Source organism: Falco rusticolus, chromosome 7 (genome assembly GCF_015220075.1).
Source record: "Falco rusticolus isolate bFalRus1 chromosome 7, bFalRus1.pri, whole genome shotgun sequence".
In the NCBI taxonomy this organism is placed as follows: Eukaryota; Metazoa; Chordata; class Aves; order Falconiformes; family Falconidae; genus Falco; species Falco rusticolus.
In genome coordinates, this window is record NC_051193.1 from 25,384,201 (window position 1) to 25,408,438 (window position 24,238).

Below are 24,238 nucleotides of genomic sequence, written 5' to 3' on the forward strand. Positions count from 1 at the left end.
GAGGGAATGCTGGCACTGGGATCCACGGCATCTAACTGACAAGGCTGGGTCATCCTATTCAAAGATGGCTGAAATGGAAGATTGTTCTCATTGATTTGCTTGATTGTTGATTAAATCGTGATTCTTGAGCATAGTTTCTTTGTGAGAGGATGAAAAGTGGGTCTGGTTACACATATAGATAGCAGTCTTCCTGAGCTTTTTTATTTTGGATTTACACACCTATAATTATCAGTAGCAAATCCATGTTTATGGATGTATATGTCATGGTCTGTTTCCTGCAGGTATTACGGTCGAAAGATGCTCTTCAGTATGATGAGTCATCCTGAATTTGATAAAATGCTTGAAAAGTATGTGCCAGCCAAGGATTTGCCTTACATTAAGGAATCTGTTAGCTATCTATGTGAAAAGGTATGTGGCAAAGCTCATGTTTAACGGCTGAGAAATGTAAACGTGTACTAGTGGGTGGGAGGTGTAGACAGTGAACCTACAGGGAACGGGGGAGTGCATTCAAAGCAAGACAAGCAACCAAGTGACTACAGCATGGCAAGGTACTGCTTGTAAGCAGCCCTGGGCATGCCTTTACTCCTTGCAGATGCACTGAATGAAATGTACTTTGCTCCTGTGCTTTGCATGACTATCAGACTTGCTTGTACAGGGTCTCCAGCAGTGCAGAACTGTACCAGACATGTTAATTAATGGTTACAACTTTGTGCAGGGTTTGGGGGAGATGCCATTAGATACACCGTCAGCAAAAGGAAGACATTCCCATACCAGTAGTGTTGGACATCTGAGGTCATCATCTACTTCCAGAGATGCTCTGAACATCACTGACAGGTAATGATCCTCAGTGTTTTACACTGTTAGTAACTTGACCGTTAGGATAATAGTCTCACTATTATCTTCACTACAGAAGAAGAGAGTACAGAAACATTCACAAAAGGGTTATGAAAATTAAACATACCTGAAGGAAAAGGAAAAAGTTGACATGTCCCAGGTAAACTCCTTTAAATAGGGTAATCAGTAACATTAAAATGGCTTTGTGAATTTTTAATCTTAATTTGTCTGTTGACTGTCTGGGAAAACACACACACAGCATACAAGAGACTTTTTAAAATTCATGGTAGATCCATGTCACCATCACTTTAAGATACTGCTGTTCGGACTCTGTAGAAAAAACTTGCCTAGTGGTAGCCACAGTACCAGTTACCTATTTTTGTGCACTTACCTGTGGAGTAACCATTTAGTTAGCTCCTAACTGGGGATGCTGAAGGTTTTAAATGATACTCTGTTCATTTTTAGTTTTCTGGTTTGTCTTCTGATAGGTCTTCTATTGAAGTGAAAAAAGAAACCCTTTCCAAAATTTAAACCAAACCAAAAAGCTGCATCCAAGAATACAGAGTTCCTAGGGGCAGTGACTGCCTCCAGGTTGAAGAAAGTGTGTCTGTTCAGGAATAGGATTTCTTTAGCACACTCTCTACTATTCAAAATAATAACTAATTCCACATTTGATGGTATATTTTGCTTTGGCATGTGAAACTATATGTCCGCATCCTTAGAAGAGGTGCTATTTACGGCATTATGCCAAAGACTCTCTTATCTTTGATTCAGATACTTTTGGTAGCCTGTAATACACTAGCAGGACAGGAGAGTTTGATGCCGCCTTTTGTTCTCGCAGAGCTGATAGGTTTGAATTTGAAAATGCGAGAAAGATGCTTATTCCATTCTCCATCAAAGACTTCTGTTCACGAATCAGGCATGAGCTGGTGACTCTGTCTGGACTGGTCTGTAAATGCAGGGTACTTATGTGGACAGTGGAGTGATTCCACAGATTTTATAATTCTTTCCATGATTGTGTAATGACACTAGATACTACAGAAAATTTGTTTCAAAATATTCTATGAAGAGTTGTTGAATTACCACCTCAGCACAGCGTGTGGCTTAGATGCCACCTTGATTGGGATCAGTGTTTAAAGCACTTGAAGAATAAAGAATTAAACTACAGTACCTTTTTTTTGACCTGTTGGTGTGAAGGGAGGTCACAACTGTTTCTGGTCACAAACTCAGCCGCTGTCATCCAGAAACGTGAAACAGCACAGGGCTTCTGCCTAGCCGAGGCTTACCTCTTGTGCGATGGGTATAGATGCATTTAGAGTGGAATGTGTATTGAGACTTTAGGAACAACAATTATTGTAAGGTGGTTTTTTATTTTTTTTTAAATAATAGCACCATGTTTAAAGTGAAAGTCCTTCATCAGAAAATTTTCTGTTTACTTCTCATATTTGCACTATATGGAAAGAGGATGCCTGAAATTAAAGCCTCCTGTTTCAACTTGCGTATGGATTGACTGAATAACTTTTCCTTTCCAATAGAGAGGCTACAGAAGCCTGTGAAGTCTCAAGAAAACCAGCTCCTCGTAATTCACTAGAAAGCGAAGAATATGCTAAAAACATTATAAGTTTATTGAATGCAAAAGATTTCCGTGATCGAATAAATGGCATTAAGCAGCTCTTATCAGATACAGAGAACAATCAAGGCTTTGTTGTTGCAAACATTGTGAAGGTAACTGTATGCAAATATTTTATATTAAAGGTCTTCAAAGTTGTGTCACAAAGTTTTCTGATAAAAATCACAGCTCCCTCTTTCAACAAGAATGTATGATTAACAGGAAAACATTGAGGAATAGGTGAGGTAAGCTCAAGGGGGAGATATGTAAGCTACAAAGTTAGTAAAGGAAGTAAATAGGAGGAAGAAGCTGGAAGCTTTCACTTAGAGCACTCTGAACTATTTCTGGAATACTCTGTGCAGATTTTCTTGCCACTGTGCTGAGTAAGTATCAAAATATTGAAACAGGTTACAAAAAGAGCAGCAAGGATCAATAAAGATCTGAAGAACTGTCTTTGAAACACAGCTGTGAGTTCTGCCTGCTTTGTTTGTCTAGAAGCTGAGGAAAGGTCTTTATTATGATCAAGCTTGAGTTAAGTATCCTTTCTAATAGGAAAGGAGGTTCTTTAGGAGAAAAGTACTACAATGGGGTCCAACAGTTGTAAACTAAAAATAGGTACAATGAAAGGAAAACCAAGATCGTCTTCTAACAGTGCAGTGTCTTTGCTGTGAAACTACAAAATGCTTTTGTGGAACTTCACAATGTCTTAACTGTAAATGTTTTTGAAATCTTTAGAACATTCTTTTTGCTAAATAGAGCTGTGTCTTCCTAAAAATACTTGCAGAAAATATTAGTCATACTGAAAGTTACAGATGGCTAATTTACCTCCCATTACATTGCATAGGAATGATTCAAATTCAGATAAGGTGAGATAAAAGTATGAAAGTAATCAAATGTTGCTTTACTTGCTAAAAAAGTATTTCAGGTACTTACATACCAGAGCCATCTTTTGCTGAGATGGACAATTAAAGTGTAACAATAAAGCAGGAAATGTAATATCTGCCTCAAACATTAATTGTTAATTCCAATGAATGCTGTTTGGATACTTTTTCAGATCTTTGATGCCTTCAAGTATCGCTTACATGACTCAAACAGTAAGGTAAATCAGGTTGCTTTGGAGACGATGCACAAGATGATTCCACTGCTGAAAGACAGTTTATCACCTGTGATCAACATGTTAATTCCTGCGATAGTAGACAACAACCTGAACTCCAAAAATCCAGGGATTTATGCAGCTGCCACAAACGTTATTCAGGCTCTCTGTCAACACTTAGGTAAGTAATTTACTCTTAATTTTGAAGAGTTTTAATTGTATTAATGAAATTCTAAATGTAGAGAGTTACTCTTTCCAATAGTTTCCATCCGATCATTACATTTTGTAATGAATTATTGGTTTTACTCTCACAGTTCTTAAACCATACAAGTCACCTTAGTGTTTTGCCAGTCTGATACAGAAATACAGATAGCTGGACTTGTAAGTGCATAGGTGGTTTTGTTATTTTTCTATAGCAGGTTCTTCTTGCTGTCAGGGTGACCAAGTGCTGTCTCAGGTTGCCCAGGGCAGCTGTGGAGTCTCCATCCTCGAAGATACTCAGAAGCCATCTGGACACAGTCCTGGCCAGCTGGCTGCAGTGGCCCTGCTTGAGCAGGGGGTTGGGCCAGATGATCTCCAGAGGTCTCTTCCCACCTCAACCATTCTGTGTGATTGTGTTTCATTATCCAGAAGCTTGTCACACTGCCAAATCTCTTAAAACAGGTCAAAGAAATAGATTCTTGCTGATTTGTGTATGCCACAACTATTTTCCTTGGCTTTGTAGCAGAATCTTGGTGTTTTCCACAAATTAATATACTATGTTCTACCACATTCTAGGAGTCAGGGCTTGTTAAGGGTATATTTTTCTGCTTTTATGTCCTTAAATATATCACTGTGTTTTCTGAAGTTTAAGTAAGTAAGGTTCTTATTTACATTCTTCCATATTGTATTTATTACCAGACTGTTTAATTTTCTGTTTAAGAATTTTAACGTGTTTTGTTCTTTGCATTTAGACAACTATTTGCTCCTCCAGCCATTCTGCACAAAAGCCCAGTTTCTGAATGGAAAAGCAAAACAAGACATGACAGAAAAGCTTGCTGGTAAAGTGGTGTTTTACTATGCTTGTTTGTTTGCTTGTGTACCATCCTAATTAGACAAATCCACTGTAGGATGGTGGTGGCTATATATCTTCCCTTCTGTCACAGTAGATTGTGGGCATTAACGATGCAGCAGTTGTCAAATTTCACCTCCTTCCAATGCAAATTTAAGCCACTGCTGATAAACCAAAAGATTATTATTATATAGTAAGATGGAAGATGGATAAATACCTGAGAGATGTATAAATACCTTAAGCTTATAGTAACTTTAATATGGAATTGGAGAGAATTAGCTGAGTTTTGTTTTCTAATGAGTTTCACTCTGTCAGTAACCGAGTGGGATGTACTATATTGAGGCTTGGCCCCCACATGCCTACTTCTGCCCAGCCAGCACGTATCTGTTTGTGTGTAGAGCCAGAGGTGCAGGGCTGACCGAGGAGCTGAGGCTTGCGTGCCTCCCTTGCTTCAAGCCATATATTCCCTCTCACAGTACTCATTCCTCATACTCTTGCCAGGAAGAAATGAAAGGAATGAGTGACTCTTTTTTTCTGAGATTTCCCAGAACAGAAAATATTCTGTTCTCTGAGGCTGGCTCCTGCAAACTCGTGATTTTTACTTGTGTACCTTTTTGCTTTTCGCAGTTGGTCTTGTTCTCATTTTAAGGCTCTTGGTAACACATACTGGCATTCAGTCAAAGGAGACAAGCTGGCAAGCTGAGCTGCAGTCCACAAAGACAGCAGACTTCATAATGGTCATCTTCCTAAACTGGTGTCAAAAGCAGAAAGACCCATTTGCTTAAAAATTGAAGGCAAATTTTACTTAGATTTTATATATTTTTTTTAATAATGGGGATTATTACTAGCAGTGCTGAATTTTCTTTTGATGTTTTAAGTGAACAAGGCATGTCTTTATGGGCAATATGCTTGACCCACGCATGTTATTTGACTTACTTTCAGAGCAGCTGGGTGTGTAGTAGCTATGAAATTCAACTAAACATAATGGACAGTCTGTTCTTGAAACATTCCTAGATTTATGCTGTCTGAATGTGTTAGTCACCAACCTTTAAAGAATTCATCTCTTGCTGGCATTTTTGGGAGTAGTTTGTATATCAGAAGAGTCCATTTTAGCAAAAAGGCAAAAATTTGGAAAAGAAACACTTAATTCATGATGTAATTATCCAAGTAGGGGAAATGTTTCATCTTATATATATTTATAGTATAAGGCTACTTTGGTCCTGAAACTCAAATACTTACTGCCTGTTTTTGAGGTAGAGGGGAAATCGTGAAGTATTAGATGTTACACAGTGCACTGTGAGAAATAAAGGTCCTTATGATAATCCAAACTAAAAAAATCTTAATTTCTTTTACTTGTTTTAATTTAATGGAAGATTGTAATTATCAGCAGTGTAAACTCCTGAGAGAGGATGAAAGGGGAATTTTTTGATTAGAGCGCTGATGCTATTCCAACAACAAGCTCATGTGTATAGCAAGCATTCCTTCATTAGTTGCCCTGAGAAGATGATTTAACATTAAGTGCTTTTTAACACCCCTCAAAGCAGGGTATTACTTCTGAACTGTATTTTTAAAATTAGAATAGGCCTGTAATCAGAATTGTACTGAAGTTGCTGTGCTGAAGTTAACAAGAAAGGTGGCCTTGAGCTATTCTTGAATCCTGAGACCAAGTAATTATGTTGTGCCAACAGGCCGTGGCTGTAACAAGCTACAGCTGCTGGGAAAGCAGGTGCAGGGCCAAGGAAGATAGGGACCGGTATGGGAAAATAGGGAGTAACAAACTACAAGGCTGAAGCACAGCAACACAATTAGCTACATGGATAGAATGCTTATTTTAGTCATGATAATTAGGGGTGTGAGAACCGCGCGTGTTTAGAGACTACTAACCAATTATATTTCTGCTTTACGAATGTGCATGTGTATCGGTTCTATATAAGTAGCGTTAGAAACTAGTAAAGTTGAGCAAGATGCATAACTCATATTGAGCGTCTTCTTGACTCTGGCGAACCCTTCTTCCAACAAAAAAGTCTTAAAACACTGCTCAATCTATTATCTTTCTTGCAGATCTTGTTACGGAGTTATACCCACGGAAGCCTTGTGCTGTGGAGCAAAAAGTTCTCGTTGTCCTTTGGCACCTCCTGGGAAATATGACGAACAGTGGCTCTTTGCCTGGAGCAGTAGGAAATATCCGAACAGCCACAGCGAAATTATCAAAAGCACTTTTTGCACAGATGGGTCAAAGCCTGTTAACTCATGCTGCATCTCAGCCAGCACACATCAAGAAGAGTTTAGAAGAATTTTTGGAAATAGCAACCTAAAATAACTGTCTCTTGTGTGTGCATGAAAAATCACTCAACCAACTGGCCTGGGCAGAGGGACAGCTGTTTACATGGAGGCAGGCAGGCCCGTCCCCATGCTGCTGGCTGGCAGTGACAGCGTTCCTAGCATGGATAAGCTGCTGCGGGGACAACCGGCCGTGGGGACAGCCCGCCGAAGGAGGGCCAGGCGCTCCTGCTCGCCTGCACTTGTCTTTAGAAGTTAACAGCACAGCACCCAATTTGTAGTAACGGACGTCACGTTGTAATGAATAAAATACACTTACCATAGTCATGTTTTGACTTGTCTTAGCATCTAAGCTATACGTTGATAAGTGGAGGAAAACCCTGGAGATAATTATACAGGGGTTTGTGTGGTATTTGTGAGAAATACGTATTTTTTTAACCCACTTACAGAGCTGTGCAGCATTAGCCGGTGACGTTGCCGGGGAACGTCCAGCTCCGGCAGCGCGCGGGGAAGCGCAGAGGAAACCAACGAATCTTTTCCTTTTCCCTCTTCCTTTTCCCCTTGGCGCCAGTAGCCGCCGGCCGCGGTGCCCCGTCCCCGTCCCTCCCGCTGCCGGTACTGTACGCGTTCTACACGAACCTGACGCGAACAAACGGATTTATTTCTGTAACGCCGCGGCCGCCGCCTGCCTGCCTGAGGAGGGAGGGCGGGGGGAGGGGGCGCCGCCATTTGGCGGGAGAGGGCGCGTGCTCCAGCGCCTGCGCGGTGCCCTGTGCGCAGGCGCAGCCCGCCCTTCCTGAGGCCTGGCGGCGGCGGGCGCGCAGCGGGCTGGCGGTCACCGGCCCCGCGGCAGGTACCGGGGCCGAGGTGGGGGCCGCCCTGGGGAGCACCGGCCCTCCGCGGGGCGAGGGGAGGGCTGCCGGGGCCCGGGGGCGGGAGAGGTGCCCCTCGGCCCGGGGAGAGCGGGGCTGGGCCGGGGCCTGGCGGGAGGCGGCGGCAGGCGGGGGGGACTCGGCCGGGCCGGCAGCGGCGGCGGGCGGAGCGGGCTGGCTGTGCCTGAGGGAAGCTGCACGCCTGCCCTTGCATCGCCCCGCCGGCTCCTGCAGCCGGCCCCCGGCTAGCTGCTAGCGGGCGCCGGGGCAAACCAGCGTGCCCGTCCTTTTCACTTCATAGTGTAAATTTTGTTGTTAGGAAAAAAACTCTTTTATCTTTATTTTATGTGCTAGAATAGTCGCTAAATCTCTGAGCGAATACTACGCCAACTCAAAGCTTTACAGGACTTTACTGTTCATTGAATTACTGCTATGTTTTGGCCACCAAAACGCTGTTCTGTGGGCAGCGGCCGCGCAGGGCCCGGCCCGGGGAAGGGCCCGGCAGCTGCTTATCGGCGTTGTGCAACGGCGTCGGGAGAGCTGGGAGAGCCGGGAGGCGAGGCTTGAAATCCTTTGGTGCTGCCCGCTCGTATTTTTTCCTAGATGCCTTCCGTTAGTTCAGTATTTATAAACGCCAGTATTGTATGCAGTAAACGTTTAATGGAAGCAGGCTAAACAATATATGTTGACGTAAATGATTTAAAACTAGCGCATGTAGTTATCTGATATGCATATTATTTAGCCTGAGTCATGCGAAAACGCCAGGAACTTAGTTACTCTGTTACGTGGATTTCTGTACTTGATGTCTGTCAGCCTCATCTCAGCTGCCTTTGTAGCTCCGTGGATTGGATTGACGGGCGCTTGTTCGGTACCGGGCAGGGCTGATCATATCGGCTGTTTTAAAAGTCAACTGTAACCTCTGGTTACTGTGGGAGTCTGGGATGGGCCTTGGCTGCCTGGGGGTGGTTTAGACCAGCTTCTGTTGGTACTGAACTGTCAAATAGACTCTTAAGAGTGTGTTGAAAACCTTGTTGCAGAGGTTACCCGATACCGCTTCTCCCTCAAATCTGAAAACCACTGGGTTTGAGGGAGTTGGTTTTTTAGGCCGGAATACATCTGAATTGGCTAGAGGGGGAAAGCATCTGTCGAATGCCAGAATAAGTTTAGGTCATAAATTATTGCATGTTTAAAAACAGTTGCATTCATTTTCTCAAATTTTAGAGCTGTAAACTTCCTTTGAACTTTTTTTCAAGTGTTAGGGCTGCTGTTTGGATAACGCACTCCTCTTACACCTCGATTTTGTAATCTTTACAGAGGTAAGCTATGAATGGTAGCACTTACTTTTAATGATGCAGATGTCTTCTCTATGTTGCACTGGAAAAGACATAGTGATACTGCTGCGATATTAATTTCTTAACTTGCAAATTATGTTTCTTCTCAAAATCAGTACTGAAGACTCATCTCCAGCACTCACTGAAGAAGCTGGCTTTTGATGCAGGCTTTCTAGAGTGGGCCAGGATGTGGGCAAGAACTAGTTATTAATGAAATAAACTGCTTGTCTTACACAAGCATCCTCTTTTCCTATGGAACAAAAGCACTACAGTGCTTTGTGGAGTCACATCGTGTTTGTGTGACTTCTAAATGGCATGACCCATTCATTTTTTCTGAACGCTTACCATAAAAAGTTGCAAAATTATGAACTGTTTACCTTAAAGGAAAGAAATTGTGTTTACACTAATGCCAGATGTTGTATACAATGGAGAATAGAAATACTTTTAAAAACCTGTTATTAGAAAACTTACAGAGTAGACCATGTGGGCTTTCTAACGCTATGCCAAAGTTACTTGGCTTAGTGAACTCCTAGGAAAACATGAATTGTTATCTCACATGTTGAAGCAGCTGATATATATAAATACTTTTCCTTTCTGTCAAGAATTTCCCGCTCGCTAGATTATTGATGGTTGAGCTATGTGTTTGATGTGTTTATTGATGTGAAAACAAGTGATTTGTTTGTTCCATCTTCAGGATTTGAGTGGGAAAGAATTCTGGAGATACTGGGTGGGGTGGGCACTTTTTTTTTTTTTTTTACATGCAAAACTTATTTGCCATCTTCTCTGAGGAGAACTGAAGGGAAATAGTAATGACAGTTACTACAGTGCATGTGAGGATGATAGTCTCACACTGTTCTTCATCCAAAATAGATTTACAGCTAAGAGCTATTGTATTCGATGTGAGTGTTGTATTACCTAGAATCAGTTAGTCAGTAGGATCTAGGTTGTGTGTGGAGAAAGTTCTGTTGAGCGCCTTACAGCCAGGCTGCAGGCACTGATGGCCGAGATCAGTTGAGGCTGAGCAGCATGCAGCCAGGTGGGCTGGACTGGTGTTTGCAGAGGTGGGTAGAGCTGGGCAGAACTAGGCAGCAGCATTTGGCAGGAAGATCAAAATGAAGAGTAGGGGGAAGATGGGAGTCTGTCCTGAGGGTTAGGAGGAAGCACCTGGCCCACGAGTTTTGTGTGGGAGCGAGTGGCTACGTATAAGAGGCTATCCTAAACATTTTTGTTGCCCTCTGATGCTGGGTAGTTTACATAGACATCCTTGATACAGACTGAATCTAGTGCTGATAGTAACTCTTCTTTGCAAAGTTATCGCTTAAGCCGGCTCAGCTGGGCGTTGGGGGTACATTTTAACATGTATTTATTTTGCGAAGAAGTTATTGATTTGTACTAAATAGGAGAATTGGATAAATGTGAATGTAATTTTTTATTTGGAATAAACCGCTAGACTCGTGCAGGAAAAATATATTGGTTCACTTTTACACCTTGTTGGCTACTTGTGATAGTTTTTTAGAAAAAAACAGATGGGCTTTGACCCATCTGTGCAGTTTTTAAAACGTGTGACTGCTATTAACAGTTTATTAATTGTGAATAAGGGTCATGAGTGAAGCAGATATAATTGATGACAGTTTGTGGTGAAATACATGGGTGTCTGAAGCACTTGGAAGACTCTTAGCTGCTAATTCACACCCAAGTTCTACTTGGCGCTTTGCTACATGCATACTGAATCTTTTTATTTCCGCAGGATCTAGTACTACAAAACAGCAATAACCTCAGCTATGGAGAACACAGATAATACAGAGGAGGAGAAGCCGACTGTAAGCAATGAGAGCACAGACAATGGCACTGAAACGACAACAGAAGAACAGCATATGGACTTCAGTACGGAAATCATGAGCGTAACTGAGATGGAACAATCGCCTGATAGTTCCCCTGACTTGAATGAAGAGAATACACAGGAGAGTGAAATTCCAAATATTGAAAGTTTACAGACAACAGATATTGAGGCTTGCTTCCCTCCAGATTTTGACAAGTTCTGGAAAGTAGTAGAGGACAATCCCCAGGATTTCACAGGATGGGTATATCTCCTACAGTATGTAGAGCAGGAGGTTAGTACATGCCCCCTTTTCCCTTAGACTTCCAGAAATAAACAGAAAACCAAAGCAAGTCATAGATGTTCCAGTGACAAATCTAGAACTGTACATCAGGCTTTTGTAGATAACGTTTTAAGACAGTTGCCCTTGCCAGTGTTGTCATCACAGATCAGAACATAAACCCAGTGGTTTTCAAAGCAATATTAAAACAATAATTGTTTTTAAATTAAGTTATTTTCAAGGAGAGGATTCATTGCTTGTATTGTGTATTTCTTGCAGAACCACTTACCAGCTGCCAGGAAAGCATTTGACAGGTTTTTCACGCATTATCCATATTGCTATGGGTATTGGAAAAAGTATGCAGACCTTGAAAAGCGACATGACAACGTTAAACAGTCTGATGAGGTATGTAGGTAGCTGGGCACAGCTATTGCCGTTGGTCCTGTTAGCCAAATAATGACTAACCTACTGCAAGTCATTTGGCTGCCAGTACCTGCCATGTATGGTCAGGTTTGTAGGGATTTTGTTTGCACTTGTCACATCTGTGGCATTTGTAGCTAATGTTTTTTCTCTTTGTTGGCAGGTGCGTTAAACCTCTACAGTTTGTCAAGCTTTGCAGTGCAAGCCTCTGTATTACACTGCAGCTTAACAAGTAGGGCAGGGCTTTTCTGTCACTTACATTTATTACTCATTTTCAAAACAATATAGTTGGTTTGCTGGTCACAATTGCTACATCTTATTGCATTTTTGGTCAGACGCTGTCAATGATGCTCTAATGGGTCTGTGCCCTATGGTCTGTACCCCAAAGCCTGCCCACACAACCTGATCAGAATGCAGGGACCGCTGCGCTTTGAAGATCAAGACTCTGCACGTGGAGATCAGAACATTGCCATGTTCTATCCAACCTCCACCCAAATGGTAATGGTAGATTATTTAAACAAAATTCCAGTAATTAGTATTTCTAAGGTTCACCGGATAACACAGTGTTGCCTCTCTATTAGGACGCCATTAAGTATTTGAAGTACAGTTCACGTTCTCTTCATAGGTTTATCGCAGAGGGCTTCAGGCAATTCCTCTTAGTGTTGATCTTTGGATACATTATATAAACTTCTTAAAGGAGACCTTGGACCCTGCTGATCCTGAAACTAACAGTACTATTCGAGGGTAAGTTGGAAGCAGACTAAGTGATAGCAAGAAGCCAGTACATACAGTTACATAGCCATGTGGTGGGATTAATATGTTTAAGCTAAGGGGCAAGCTAGTAACAGCCTGCAGTTACTTTAAGGAGTTTTAAGAGATGATAAAGCCAAATTCCAGGAGAAGGAGTAGACGATACAGTGTGGTACAGGGGTCAAAAGTTGTGACTTGAGAGCGTTAGTCTAGATGTTAAGAAATACTTAGCGCAGCACTGGAACAGATTCCCCATAGAATTTTTGAAATATAATTCCTTGGAGGTTTTCAGGGTATGGCTAGGTTGCATCTGACCTCATCTGTTGCTGGTCGTGGTCCTGGTTAGAGGTTGGACTAAAGTTTGATCCAAAACCTTAACTGAATTTTAACTGAAGCAGCTTCTAGCTGCGTGATTGATGTATAGCTTTTGTGTGTCAAACTGCTGAAGTAATAACTGTTCTAGAATCTTTACAATATAGAAGTAGTAGTGGTTGCATATGTCCTTAGTATCTTGCACTGCTGCAAGTGGCTTTTTCTGTTGCCTTTATTTGTTCTGTTGTGGTAGTGCTGAAGGAAAAAAAGTGGGCAAACTTCCTGAATTTGTAGAGATCTTGCTACAGATATCTAGAAAATACTTTGAAGAATTTAAGTAATGAATGTAAGTGTTGCAAGTAAATGAGGATGCTTATAATTTTTAAGTAAGAGCCAGAACTTTTCTTCCTTGTTGTGTCATCGCATTCAGAAACACCGATAAAATTATTTCATTTTTCAGAGCCTATGAACATGCGGTCTTAGCTGCTGGGACAGACTTCCGATCTGACAGACTATGGGAAATGTACATAAACTGGGAAAATGAGCAGGGAAACCTAAGGGAAGTTACATCCATCTATGACCGCATCCTTGGAATTCCAACGCAGCTCTACAGTCATCACTTTCAGAGGTAAAGAGAAAACAAAAGGTTTAGTTAATGCTATGAATTGCTTAATATATGCTAACCTAAATCTGTAAATGTAAAAATGTTCACTCAGAACAAGAACTTGAAATAGTTTTATATGCTTGTTTACTTATTTTTGTACTCACACAGTTTTGACTGCTTGTTTTAAAGTACTGATAACACGTTTTAGGAATTTGATTTTAGACAAATTCACAAATTCTGCTGAGGAATAAAGGAAGGCCTTGAAATGGTGAGGAAGAAAAGAGGATGTCTTAGAAAAATCAGAATGAGCAGTTTTAACCTTTAATTCTTTGTGTAACGCTCACGAGTGGAGAAGCACTGATTTAATTGGCTAAAGAGAAATACTTGGTTGAGTTTTAGGTAGTAGAGTTCTGCATTAATATGGAGCAGTTGAGGGAACCAGAAACCTTAAATTGTGCACCGTTCTTTCCCCATAATTTCTACAGGTCTTTTGGTCTTGGAAATAAGGTATCATCTTCTGAAACTGATCTTGTCCTTTGTCATCAGTTTTACGTGGCAAGTGGTCTGTCTTTGCCACTGAAGTTCATTGTCCTTTCATTTCTCTCTGAAATGTGAAGCTTTTAAAGTCTGATAGATAGCAGAAGTTGCATTTTTTTGTTTGTTGTCAGAAGTTGTGTTTTCAGTGTTGCTCTAGATCAATAAAGTAATGCAGAACCCTGCTAGGATTTATTATTGTTCTCTGGTTAGGCAGCGTGTTGCAACATGAAACATGAAATTTATGTTGTTTCCAACTATTCTTAGGTTTAAAGAACATATACAGAACAACTTGCCTCGAGACTTCCTGACTACTGAGCAGTTTGTCCAGCTGCGCAGAGAACTGGCATCTGTGAACGGCCATAGTGGGGAGGATGCACAACCTGGAGATGACCTGCCCTCTGGCACTGAAGATATAACTGACCCTGCCAAGGTACGTACACAGATGATGTTTGTCAATGTTTCTTGCCTTACTTTGTGGCTGAAGGCAACTTTATTTACGGACAATTCAATGTATCTGTAGCTGAGGTGTTCCCATAGTTCTCTTGCATATCACTGCTCTTTGGCTCATGTGCTAATGGCTTTTGTCAAACAGGACATACGTTTCCAGTGTTTTCATAGGTAATAAAGAAATGGAGTTAAAAAACAAAAAGGAAAGAAGAGATGCACAGAACTTTAAGAATGAGTATTAATTATTCCAGGTTAACAGATTAAGGACTGTGTTCTAAGAAAGCTCTTAGACACAGCAGTGGTCTGTGCAGATGGGTAGCCTTCACAGGCACATGAGACTTGGAGCTGTCCAAGAGAATTGCTGACTGTAAAAGCATAGACATGCAGAAGCCAGGTTTGACTTGGATCCAGATTCATGTTTAATCTCAATCATTTTTAGCATAAGAGCAAAACTTCAGATAGAAGACCAGTTCAGCTCTATTGTGCTAAGGGCCAAGGCACCATCAGGGCAGTGCCCCATCAGGGTAATATTTAATACATCTGTGATAATTTTAATTCATGCATATTACTGTCATCATAAGATGCATTTACAAAGGTGATGCAGTGTCTACCTGTGTTACATTTTTTAAAATTACATTTTAGCTAATCACTGAGATAGAAAACATGAGGCATAGAATCATTGAGATTCATCAAGAAATGTTTAACCACAATGAACATGAAGTCAGTAAGAGGTGGACGTTTGAAGAAGCGGTAAGTTTTTTTTTTCTACGTAAGGCAGCATGCGCGCGAGTTTTGAACATAAGACTGGGAGCTAGGAAATTTGAGTAACAGTTAGGCCTTACAATTTAAACCATTGTGGGGCTTTAAACAAAGATAAATTTCACTTCTGTGCCATTTTTCTTGTGAAAAGGCAATTTCTGAGATCAACTCTGTCATCTGATGATTTAGAAATCTTTGAGGAGTATTTGGAGAGAGGCAAGATTAGTTACTAAGCAGTCTTTAAATTACGTGCGTGAAATGCTTTGTAAGTTTATACTGCCTTATGCATCTGAGGTGTTGCAAAGTAATAGGAGGGAGAATGTTCCTTTAACTGGAAAGATAAGCCTATCCTAAAAGGAGAATGAAATCTGTATGGTTTTGTATTTTTATGCACTCAAATCTGAAGTCAGTTAACTTTTGTTTTCCAAAAGTAGCCTTCATAACATGCAGCTACTAGATGTAACTTATTAAAAGTTGTGTCACTGAAGATAAAGAACTTTTTCTGTGTAGAATTAAGTTTGGTTACTTTTGAAAAAGCAACCTGAGTTTTTAATTCTTGGTCTTTCCAGGTAAATACCGTGTTGCATACCATGGTTCTTGTTTTAAATGTACTTTCAAAAAAGAAAGTACACTGTATTAAACAGTGGGGACAGATTTTTGGAGACCTCTTATGTGGTGTCAGAACTGTTACGTTGTTTTATTGCATGTTACTGGACTAGGCCAGATCCCTTGTAAGGCAAAGGAACTTGAAAACATAGTATGTGGCCAGTCCTAGTGCCATAGACTGGAGCATGGTCTTGCTGGGGTGAGTTCCTCATTCTGTTACACAGCAGCCTGAAGTGCCAGTGCGAGCGCTACATGTCACAGGCTCACTTTGTACCAGTTACCTGGCGCAGAAGGAGGCAGACTGTGCAGTGTGTCCCTAGGGTAGGTGAGGCTGAAATCTGCTGATGTCTTATGGAAAGCAGTGTCAGTATAGGTACTCCTGGCTCAGGAAAGCTTAAGCTGCAAATCATTGAAACTTGGAAGAATGCTAAAACTGTGGACATGCTGCAGAAAATGTGTGAGAAACAGGGTGTCGTCTCTTGCTCCTGGCCAGAATCAATACTTTTCCTACCAAGAGAGTATATCTGCTATGTAGATACCAATGTGCTGGATCTATGAGGATTTAAAATACAAAGTTAGACGTGTTTGTAACGGACAGAAGTGAGGCAGATGGGCAACAGGTGTCACATAAGTGATGGAGACTGCTTAGACCTGTTTTACTGTTGTTTTAGCAGGAGCAAACACTCCTCTGAATTTGCCAAAATGGAAAAAGAGTTTTGGGTTCCCTAGTAGTGTTCATTGAGAAGCAGGAAGGGGGTAGTTGGCTTTCAATTTCAGGTGGCCCTGAAGAACGGAATGTTACTCCTTAATTTTTGTAAGTTCTTTCTATGTATCTGTATCTGAGATGGAATTGCAGTGCAGGAGAGAAATAATGAAGTAAAATTCAGGATGAAGGGGAGAAGAAGCAAAAGATCTCTGGAAGGGTGCTTTGCTACGTTCAGTTCTAAGCAATGTTTAAATTTTCTGTGCTGACAAAACTCTGGCTCACCCAGATCCTCTTGTAGTCATCAGTAAGAATGCACTCTCGCTAGCTCTTGGAATAGTCATCTTAGTGTAAATATTTCCTATGAAGTTCATTTCAATGCTGTATTGTTCCTTGTCATGTTTCTCAACCAAATCTTGAATTTAATTTGTAGAATATACGCTAGTACGACAGTAAATACTTCAGTTAGATGTATGTATGGCAACAGTGTTCATTGGTTTTTATAGTGTTGTTGGTACATTGTGACTGCAGGTTTGATAGGGCTTTAACTGCATTGAGTTCCTTCCCAGCTTCTGTAAACACTTGCACTTAAAAAGCTTTCTAGAAAATCAAGTTACTAACCTAGAATTTAATTGTCAGCAAAATCTCTTGATCAGTACTTGGGTAACCCCAGCAGACTTACTTGAATAGATAATGACGTGTATCAGTTCTGAAGTCCTGTTATTTAAATGGCATTGCTTGAGTGTTGTGTGGCTGTTTAGGGTTTTTTAAGCAGCGTGGTGGTATGCTTATTAGTGATTGGTTGACGTACTGTGACTCTTGCAGATAAAGAGGCCTTACTTTCATGTAAAACCTCTGGAGAAAATTCAGCTGAAAAACTGGAAAGAGTACTTAGAGTTTGAGATAGAAAATGGCACTCATGAACGAGTTGTGGTCCTCTTTGAAAGATGTGTTATTTCATGTGCCCTCTATGAGGACTTCTGGATTAAGGTAAGGGAAGTGGTTTACCACCTATCTCCTGCCAATTGCATACATTGATCTAGTGACTAACCTTTTGTACTCTTGTGGAATGTTGTTCATATATAACTATATCTGTTGCATTAGGAGATGGTCTGCTTGCAACCAGATTTGACTGCTGCATATGCCAACTTCGTTGCCTCTCTACGTCCTTCCTTACAGAAACTAGTCTAGTGGTTCAATAAAGGTGCTGAATGGGTTTAAACAAAAGAATTTTATCGTTCTGTCATGTTTTTAAAGACAAATACAAGCTTTAAATTTTTCAATCTCTGCTCTGTTTTCAACTATAGTATGCCAAATACATGGAGAATCATAGTATTGAAGGCGTGAGGCATGTCTACAGCAGGGCTTGCACAATACATCTTCCTAAGAAACCAATGGTTCACATGCTGTGGGCTGCCTTTGAGGAACAGCAGGGTAAGAGCAATGTTAGTTTTTGCTGGGCGGGATTCTGGTTTTAAGAGGCTGTTGGATGTCTCATATCTTAAAGCATCTTCACCGGTGTTTTAGGCAACATCGATGAAGCAAGAAGAATCTTGAAAACATTTGAAGAGTGTATTCTAGGGCTAGCAATGATTCGCTTGCGAAGAGTAAGCTTAGAACGCAGACATGGAAACATGGAAGATGCTGAACACCTGCTTGAAGATGCTGTTAGGAATGCCAAATCAATTAGTGAATCGTCATTTTATGCCATCAAATTAGCTCGACACCTCTTCAAAGTACAGAAAAATCTTCCAAAGGCAAGAAAAGTGCTGTCAGAAGCCATAGAAATTGACAAAGTATGTGTTCCCTCTTCGCTGTATTTAACAAAAACAAACAAAAAAAATCCTGGCATTTTTCTCTCTTTCTGAACCTTTTTTTTAAAAAATATGGCAACAATGATGACAGGAGTTGTAACTGTATGTAATGTTTGTTACTACATGGAGACAGCAGTCCCTCTAAACTGATGTTGCCGTATTAGCAGCTTGCAAATCAGGACGTTTGTGATTTTTTTTTTCTTTAGAAGCACAATGTGCTTCATACCTTTGTTTTTCCTTTTTCAAATCTTAACTATTATAGGCATGTTCACATCTCAAGGCAAGCCAAATTGATTGTATAAGTAGTACTTGTAGATCATTCTGTATAACCACAGTATTTGGCACTCCAAGTACTATTAGCTTGCTTCTAGCGAAGTGTTACATCTGTTTTTGTAGTGTTAGACTGTTTCTAATCTATTTGTGAAAAAAACAGGTTAAAGATGACAAATGTAAAAAGAAAATCTTTTTCTTGACTATTCTGGCATATATTTATGATGTAAACGTTCTAGTATGCATCTGGTAGACATACATTTGGTGTTAAATACCCAGCATGACAGATGTACAACTTCTAATACATCTTTTGTACAGGAAAATACGAAACTGTATCTCAACTTACTTGAAATGGAATACAGTGGCGATCTCAAGCAAAATGAAGAAAACATCTTGAGCTGTTTTGATAAAGCTGTCAATGGCGCATTGTCTATAAAAATGAGGATTACGTTTTCTCAGCGAAAAGTGGAATTTCTTGAAGATTTTGGTTCTGATGTGAACAAGTAAGATGTAATCTGTGCAAATGGCCACAACAGGGTCACCAAAAGAGTGCTTGTAGAAGTTGTAGGGAAGGGGTAGGGTTAGCGGCATCTATTGAATTGTTTCTTCTGTGCCATCAGTTCTTTGTTGAGGGATAGCTGCTTTTCTAAACCAAATTGTTGTTTTTAAATAGGAATCTCTTCTCAGAAAATTATGCCTTTTTTTTCTGAAATACCTAACACCTGATAGAGAAAAATTGTGTGGCCCATAACTTCTTACTGTAGTTTTCTCTTGCTAACCCTTAAAAGGAGGATGTTCCTCAGAGAGAACATGAAGTGTTTTGTGACACAGGTATCATTTGATGCTCTGTACACTGTGAGCGACTGCTTGAGGTTTCCAAAACCACATAAATTTGATTTTTCTACATTCAGAAGTACTAACAATGCTGTACGCGTATGTGGGAGGATCAGATATTAAAGTGCCACTTTCTGATTAAATACTAGATATACTTTTTCAGTCTTAGTTCTGTATTGTAAAACAAGCTCTTTTTATGCTCATTTTGCAGCTAGATAACTTGGATGGACTAACGTTGAGTTAGTTTTTCTGCTTTATATGCTGTTAACAGTAGCTGTCCTTAATTTCTGCTGACTCTGACCATTCTAACTTGCGTGTCAGCCAAGCATTGCAAGTTTGGATCCCAGATACATTAAGCAAAGTGAAGTTTTCAGTTTCCAAATAATACTAGAGCGTAAAACAAGTCCAAGAAACTTTTCACCAAGAGCAATATTGACAGAAGCAGCAGTTTTCATGTGATACCTTGTAAACTGGTATGCAGCAGGTGAAATGATACTTTGCTATTTGTGGGAATTTTAGCTAGGGCTCTTCTGTGCTGCATTTAATACACTTTTCTTCCCATGCTGTTTGGGAAAAGGCCATAGGTACTACTTTGGAATTGTAGTAATTTTGTATAATACTAATTTCCAATATTAAAAAGTGTTGATTCCTAAATATCAATGCTGCTCTCAATGGCATCAGCACACAGCTGGGGGAGTGCAGTCACTGGAAGGAGCAGCTGTATCACAAACAAGGTTTAGAAAACTTATTTCTAAAGGAACTTTATAAAAACTGCATGAAGTATTGAGCAAGGTAGGAATTTCTGAGCTAACTGAAAATTCTTTGCTATGTGTCGTGGAATCAAATTAAGGGTTTTTGGCCTTCCTGCCTTCATGATGGATCACTTACTAAAATTTGATTATGATTGAGTTCGGCTTAGAATGTTTTTTGTATTTTTACAGTTTCAAGTAGACAATTTACAATGGTTGGGCATGTGTTTAAAACGTTTACATGAAAATGGTGAGCAAAGCTTTATTTCTTTTTGTCTCCTTCAGGCTTCTCGATGCCTATGATGAACATCAAGCTCTTCTAAAGGAGCAGGATTCTTTAAAAAGGAGAGCAGAGAACGGGTAGGAAGTCTGTTCACCTGAGGGTATAAACTGCCTTGGTAGCTAATGCAGTACGGGGTACCTGGAACACATGCTACACAGGACTATAGCTGATACAAAGCACTTTGGAAATGCTTTTAAAATAGTTCAGAGAAGAATCTCAGAGACTTTTTTATTTTTTCTTTAGTCTGTGAATATATATACACATCTTTTTTTTTTTTTTTTTTTTTTGCTTTAAGCCTACTGCTTGCAAGAAGAAAATCACTGGTTCTTTAATCACATTAAAGCGTATACTGAATAGGGCTGTACTGTTGGCGTAAATATTTGGAAAGAGATTTATTGGAAAATAACTTTTGGAATTAAGTTTCACAGAAAGGCTAAACAGTAGTGGTAAAAATAACTTAATCTTTAAGCAGAGACACGCTTCTGCTGTCTCAGTTTGAGCACCCGAACAATTTAAAACCCAGACTATTGTTCTGAAGCACAATATACTACTGTCTTTCTCTCTCTAAATCAAATGCTGTTATCCTGTTTGGACAGGGCACCAAGTTAGAAAGTATTACTTCACCTTACCCACTACATTTCTCACACAAACACATGCTCAGAGTTTAATCTAAGGTACCGTTGATAAGCATGTATTAACTTCACAGGTCGGAGGAGCCAGATGAAAAGAAAATGCTCACAGATGACCCAACTTTGGCATCAGCACAGATGATGGATGGCGACATGCAAGTCAATCAGGCAGCATATAACTACAACGCCTGGTACCAGGTTGGGTGTAGGCTTTGTTTGCTTCCTTTAACATGCACAATTCTCAGTATTTATACATTGTGGTTTTCCCTGTGACTTTATCTGTGGCTCAGTGTCAGTTAGCAAGGACAGCGTGGAGTAAAAACTTAGCTCCTGTTCCTGTTGATACCTCTTTGGCCTGTTGTGCAAGTGTAAAATATGTCTTTCTGTGGAGCGAGGTGAGCAGTTTGCGGACTAGCTCTTCACGTGAAGGGATGTGCGGCAGCAGTTAAGAATATTGGTGGCTAAGGGCAATACACCTGTTGTGTGCTGAAACATTTAGCCCAGGAGGCTCACTTTGGGATGCCGATTTACTGCGCGTTTTGATATTTACTTGCTCCAACTAGTAGTTGCTGTAACATCCCGGTATGGGTTCTGCATCGGGACATTTGTGTGCAAAATCTGTCTGTTGGGTAGCTTGTCTTCTGGGACTATTCTTGCACGGCATTTCGTTTGGTCCCCTGTAGGGGCTTCAAGAGTGAGTCAGTAATACTATACCTTGGTTTTCTCTTCTTGCTGGTGGCAGCAGCAACCTCCAGCACGTGCTCTGCTTGCTTCTAGACTGAGAGTCCATTTTGTGTTCTGCCTTGTCTGAGGGGCAGGCTGTAAAGTCACAGCTTCAAAACTTGCCTTCCTGTAGGAGATCAGTGCTGGGGAAAGTGGGCACTGCTGGTGTCCCTCCGCTGGGACAGGAGTGATGTGCAGGCTTGGAATGCTTGTTCTTCTGAGCTACCAGTCAGGGAGGGTCCAGCTGAAACTTTTGCAGAAGCCGTTCAATGGGAACTGCTATTGAGAGTGCAAGGAGCCTACCGCTCCAGCGAGAGCAGTGTTTGCAGACAAGGCTGTTGTCTGACTGGTTCAGGGTTGCCCACATCAAGGTCAAGTGTTATTTCCAAAGTCAGGTGGTGCAAGGTGTCTCGCCCAGCGTGGGGAAACTGCTCAGCTCTACGCCAGGAAAAATGCCGCAAGTTTTCAAACACAGAAGGTAGGAATAGCAGGCTTACGGTGTTGATGTAGAGCTCCGTCCTGTGGTTGGCATGGTAACTCCATTGCTGTTTGCCATCTGTGTACTCCACAATCTGATTGAGAGCAGCAGAGAGAAACCCTTTCAGAGGGAATGGGGGCATTTGGGATACCCCAAGAACCTTCTGCTGCTGAATACCTGCTTTGGCTCAGCTGGGGTTGTTGGGGTATGGCTGCTCGTAGTAAGACCACGGAAACTGCCTCAGTGCTGGTCTCTGCTAGCTGCAGACTGGGGGATTCAGAGGGAGAGGTGCTGGGGCGGTTCAGCTGCATGCCCTGGCTCTCCTGCCTTGTGGCATGTGCTGTCGTAGTGGACATGGAGCTGGAACACAAAGCACACTTCCTCACCTTCTGCTCCCTCCCTATTTCCTTCCTTTTATGAGACTGTGTTGCAAGGGAGGTGACAGGGAGCCGCCAGAGCAGGTACCAGAGAAGGGATCTGAGGGGCACGAGTGAACCTCTGACCTTCCTAAACTGGAAGATGTAGCACATGCATGTTCATTAAGTAACTAAAAGTAAAGCAGACAACAGTGCCAGCTTCTGTGCTGTGCCATGGTGCAAACCTGACCCTGCACTTGCAGCTGAACCATGCTTCAGCTTTCCCTCCCTCATAAAGCGGATCTTTAGGGCGGTTCGGAGTTCCCAGGCTCACACTGCAGAACCGCACCCTCGCTTGTTCCACTCTCTGCATTGGGCGAGATACAGGCTGCCCGCAAAGGCTGGTAATGGGGTGCTGAAACCCCCGACATCATGGGTGTGACGTGGGCTGTCAGTGCTGGCGTGGCCACACAGAGCCCTTGGTTACAGAGGGGTGTAACTCATCTGTGCCTCTCTGGAGCCATAGCTGGCTTGTTAGCAGGCACTCCTCGTGGAGCACGGCATCATCACTTAATCATGTTCTTTTCTTTGTTTCTAGTACAATTACCAGAACGCATGGAATTATGGACAGTATTATCATGCAACTTGATCTGAAGAATGAGTGAAGTTCACTGTGCTGCAGTTTCAACAAAGATGGAATAAAAAAAAATATATTTTTTTAAATTAGGGATGTGAAAGAACTGTTGTAATACCTGCTTTTTGGTCTTTTGCATGTGAAAATGAGCTGATGTTCACAGGGTATGTGTGAAGCAAGATTTGTGTGCTGGTAACTGATAAATGGTATCTGTACAATTCTAGTTTACCATAAATGCATTTTGTTTTTTAATGCCCTGCACTAATTTATGGAGATATCTGAAGATTTTTTTTCAGTCTCTTAATGATTCCATAGACTTAATAGGTAAAGCCGCAGGGGTTTTGGTTCGGGTTGGTTTTTTTTTTCCCTGAAGCTGTTCTTCTGACTGGTGTTGGCCGTCGCAGGAAACAAGCAGGTGGGGATGGCTGCCAGCACGGGAGCCAGGCTGTCTTCTCCCGCCTGCTCTGCTCTCCAACCAACTGTCACGACTTGCTCCTATCATGACATCCTCTCTGTGCCCAGTGAGCAAATCCCAGGCCGCTTTGTTTATGTTGCTACGAATGAAACTCTTCAGATTACAGTGGCAGCCTTTGCGAGCTGCAATACGGATTTTCTATTCTATGTGGGGGTCAAAAATTAAAATGCAGTGCAAAATGATGTTGCATTCTTTTTTAAAAAAGCACAAACTGTGTTTGGGATGATGATTTTTGTATTTAGAGTTTTTCATGTACACAGTGTGAGCAAACTTTTTTCATTTTGATCAAAGTGATCATTCCCATTTTTGTAATAAAAGCAAGGAATTCAGTAGTCCTCTGAGCTTTCTTGGATTGCCTCATTCAAGCCAGCAGTAAGAATGGCAGAGTTGCAGTTCAACACCTGATTTATTGAAACAAACTTCTGTGGCTGCAGCGCAGAGCACCTCGGGGCAGTTGTGGGGGCGTGGTTCCCTTCTACAAGGGGGTGGACATTGTGCCTGACACTTCTATAAAACACCTTTAAAGGAGAAATGGGGCGGATTTTTTTTCCCTAATTCAGCAAAGCTTAGAATATAAATGTAAATTTTCCTTCTCTACCCCTCTGCTAGTATTTTAGGTTAAATAAAATTGTGGGGTGAGTGCTCCTGTAAGACTCAGCAGCTGCACAGAAGATAAAGCTGAAAGGGAA

The 24,238-nt window shown here is 41.3% G+C and overlaps 2 protein-coding genes and 1 non-coding gene across 16 annotated transcripts in view; all 3 read left to right on the forward strand.

Annotated features, from left to right (window-relative positions):
* TOGARAM1 (TOG array regulator of axonemal microtubules 1) overlaps positions 1-7,189 on the forward strand; it is a 45,027-nt gene extending 37,838 nt beyond the window's left edge. For 3 of the 5 annotated variants that reach the window (XM_037394072.1, XM_037394073.1, XM_037394074.1), the window contains 6 exons: positions 282-408; positions 716-834; positions 2,370-2,559; positions 3,498-3,717; positions 4,490-4,576; positions 6,649-7,189. In XM_037394072.1, the coding sequence (XP_037249969.1) occupies positions 282-408; positions 716-834; positions 2,370-2,559; positions 3,498-3,717; positions 4,490-4,576; positions 6,649-6,902 (997 nt within the window). In that variant the 3' untranslated portion in view covers positions 6,903-7,189. The other 2 variants (XM_037394076.1, XM_037394075.1) reach the window with 2 other exon arrangements.
* A 426-nt stretch (positions 7,190-7,615) lies between these two features.
* Positions 7,616-23,881, forward strand: PRPF39 (pre-mRNA processing factor 39). Of its 10 annotated transcripts, XM_037393871.1 has the most exons (15): positions 7,703-7,720; positions 8,993-9,055; positions 10,818-11,181; positions 11,446-11,571; positions 12,212-12,330; positions 13,109-13,276; positions 14,054-14,219; positions 14,879-14,986; positions 17,130-17,294; positions 17,612-17,738; positions 17,832-18,100; positions 18,707-18,891; positions 20,257-20,331; positions 20,961-21,081; positions 23,039-23,881. In XM_037393871.1, the coding sequence occupies exons 3-15, from the start codon at positions 10,852-10,854 to the stop codon at positions 23,087-23,089; spliced, it is 2,010 nt and encodes a 669-aa protein (XP_037249768.1). In that variant the 5' UTR covers positions 7,703-7,720; positions 8,993-9,055; positions 10,818-10,851; the 3' UTR covers positions 23,090-23,881. The 10 variants fall into 10 exon arrangements, with proteins under 10 accessions (XP_037249766.1, XP_037249767.1, XP_037249769.1 ...); XM_037393869.1 differs by lacking the exon at positions 8,993-9,055 and having other exon boundaries at positions 7,616-7,720; XM_037393870.1 differs by lacking the exon at positions 8,993-9,055 and having other exon boundaries at positions 7,651-7,734.
* Positions 18,192-18,276, forward strand: LOC119151900. The gene has a single exon (XR_005105603.1). It is a non-coding gene; the product is annotated as a small nucleolar RNA SNORD127 (small nucleolar RNA).
* Positions 23,882-24,238: the final 357 nt, after the last annotated feature.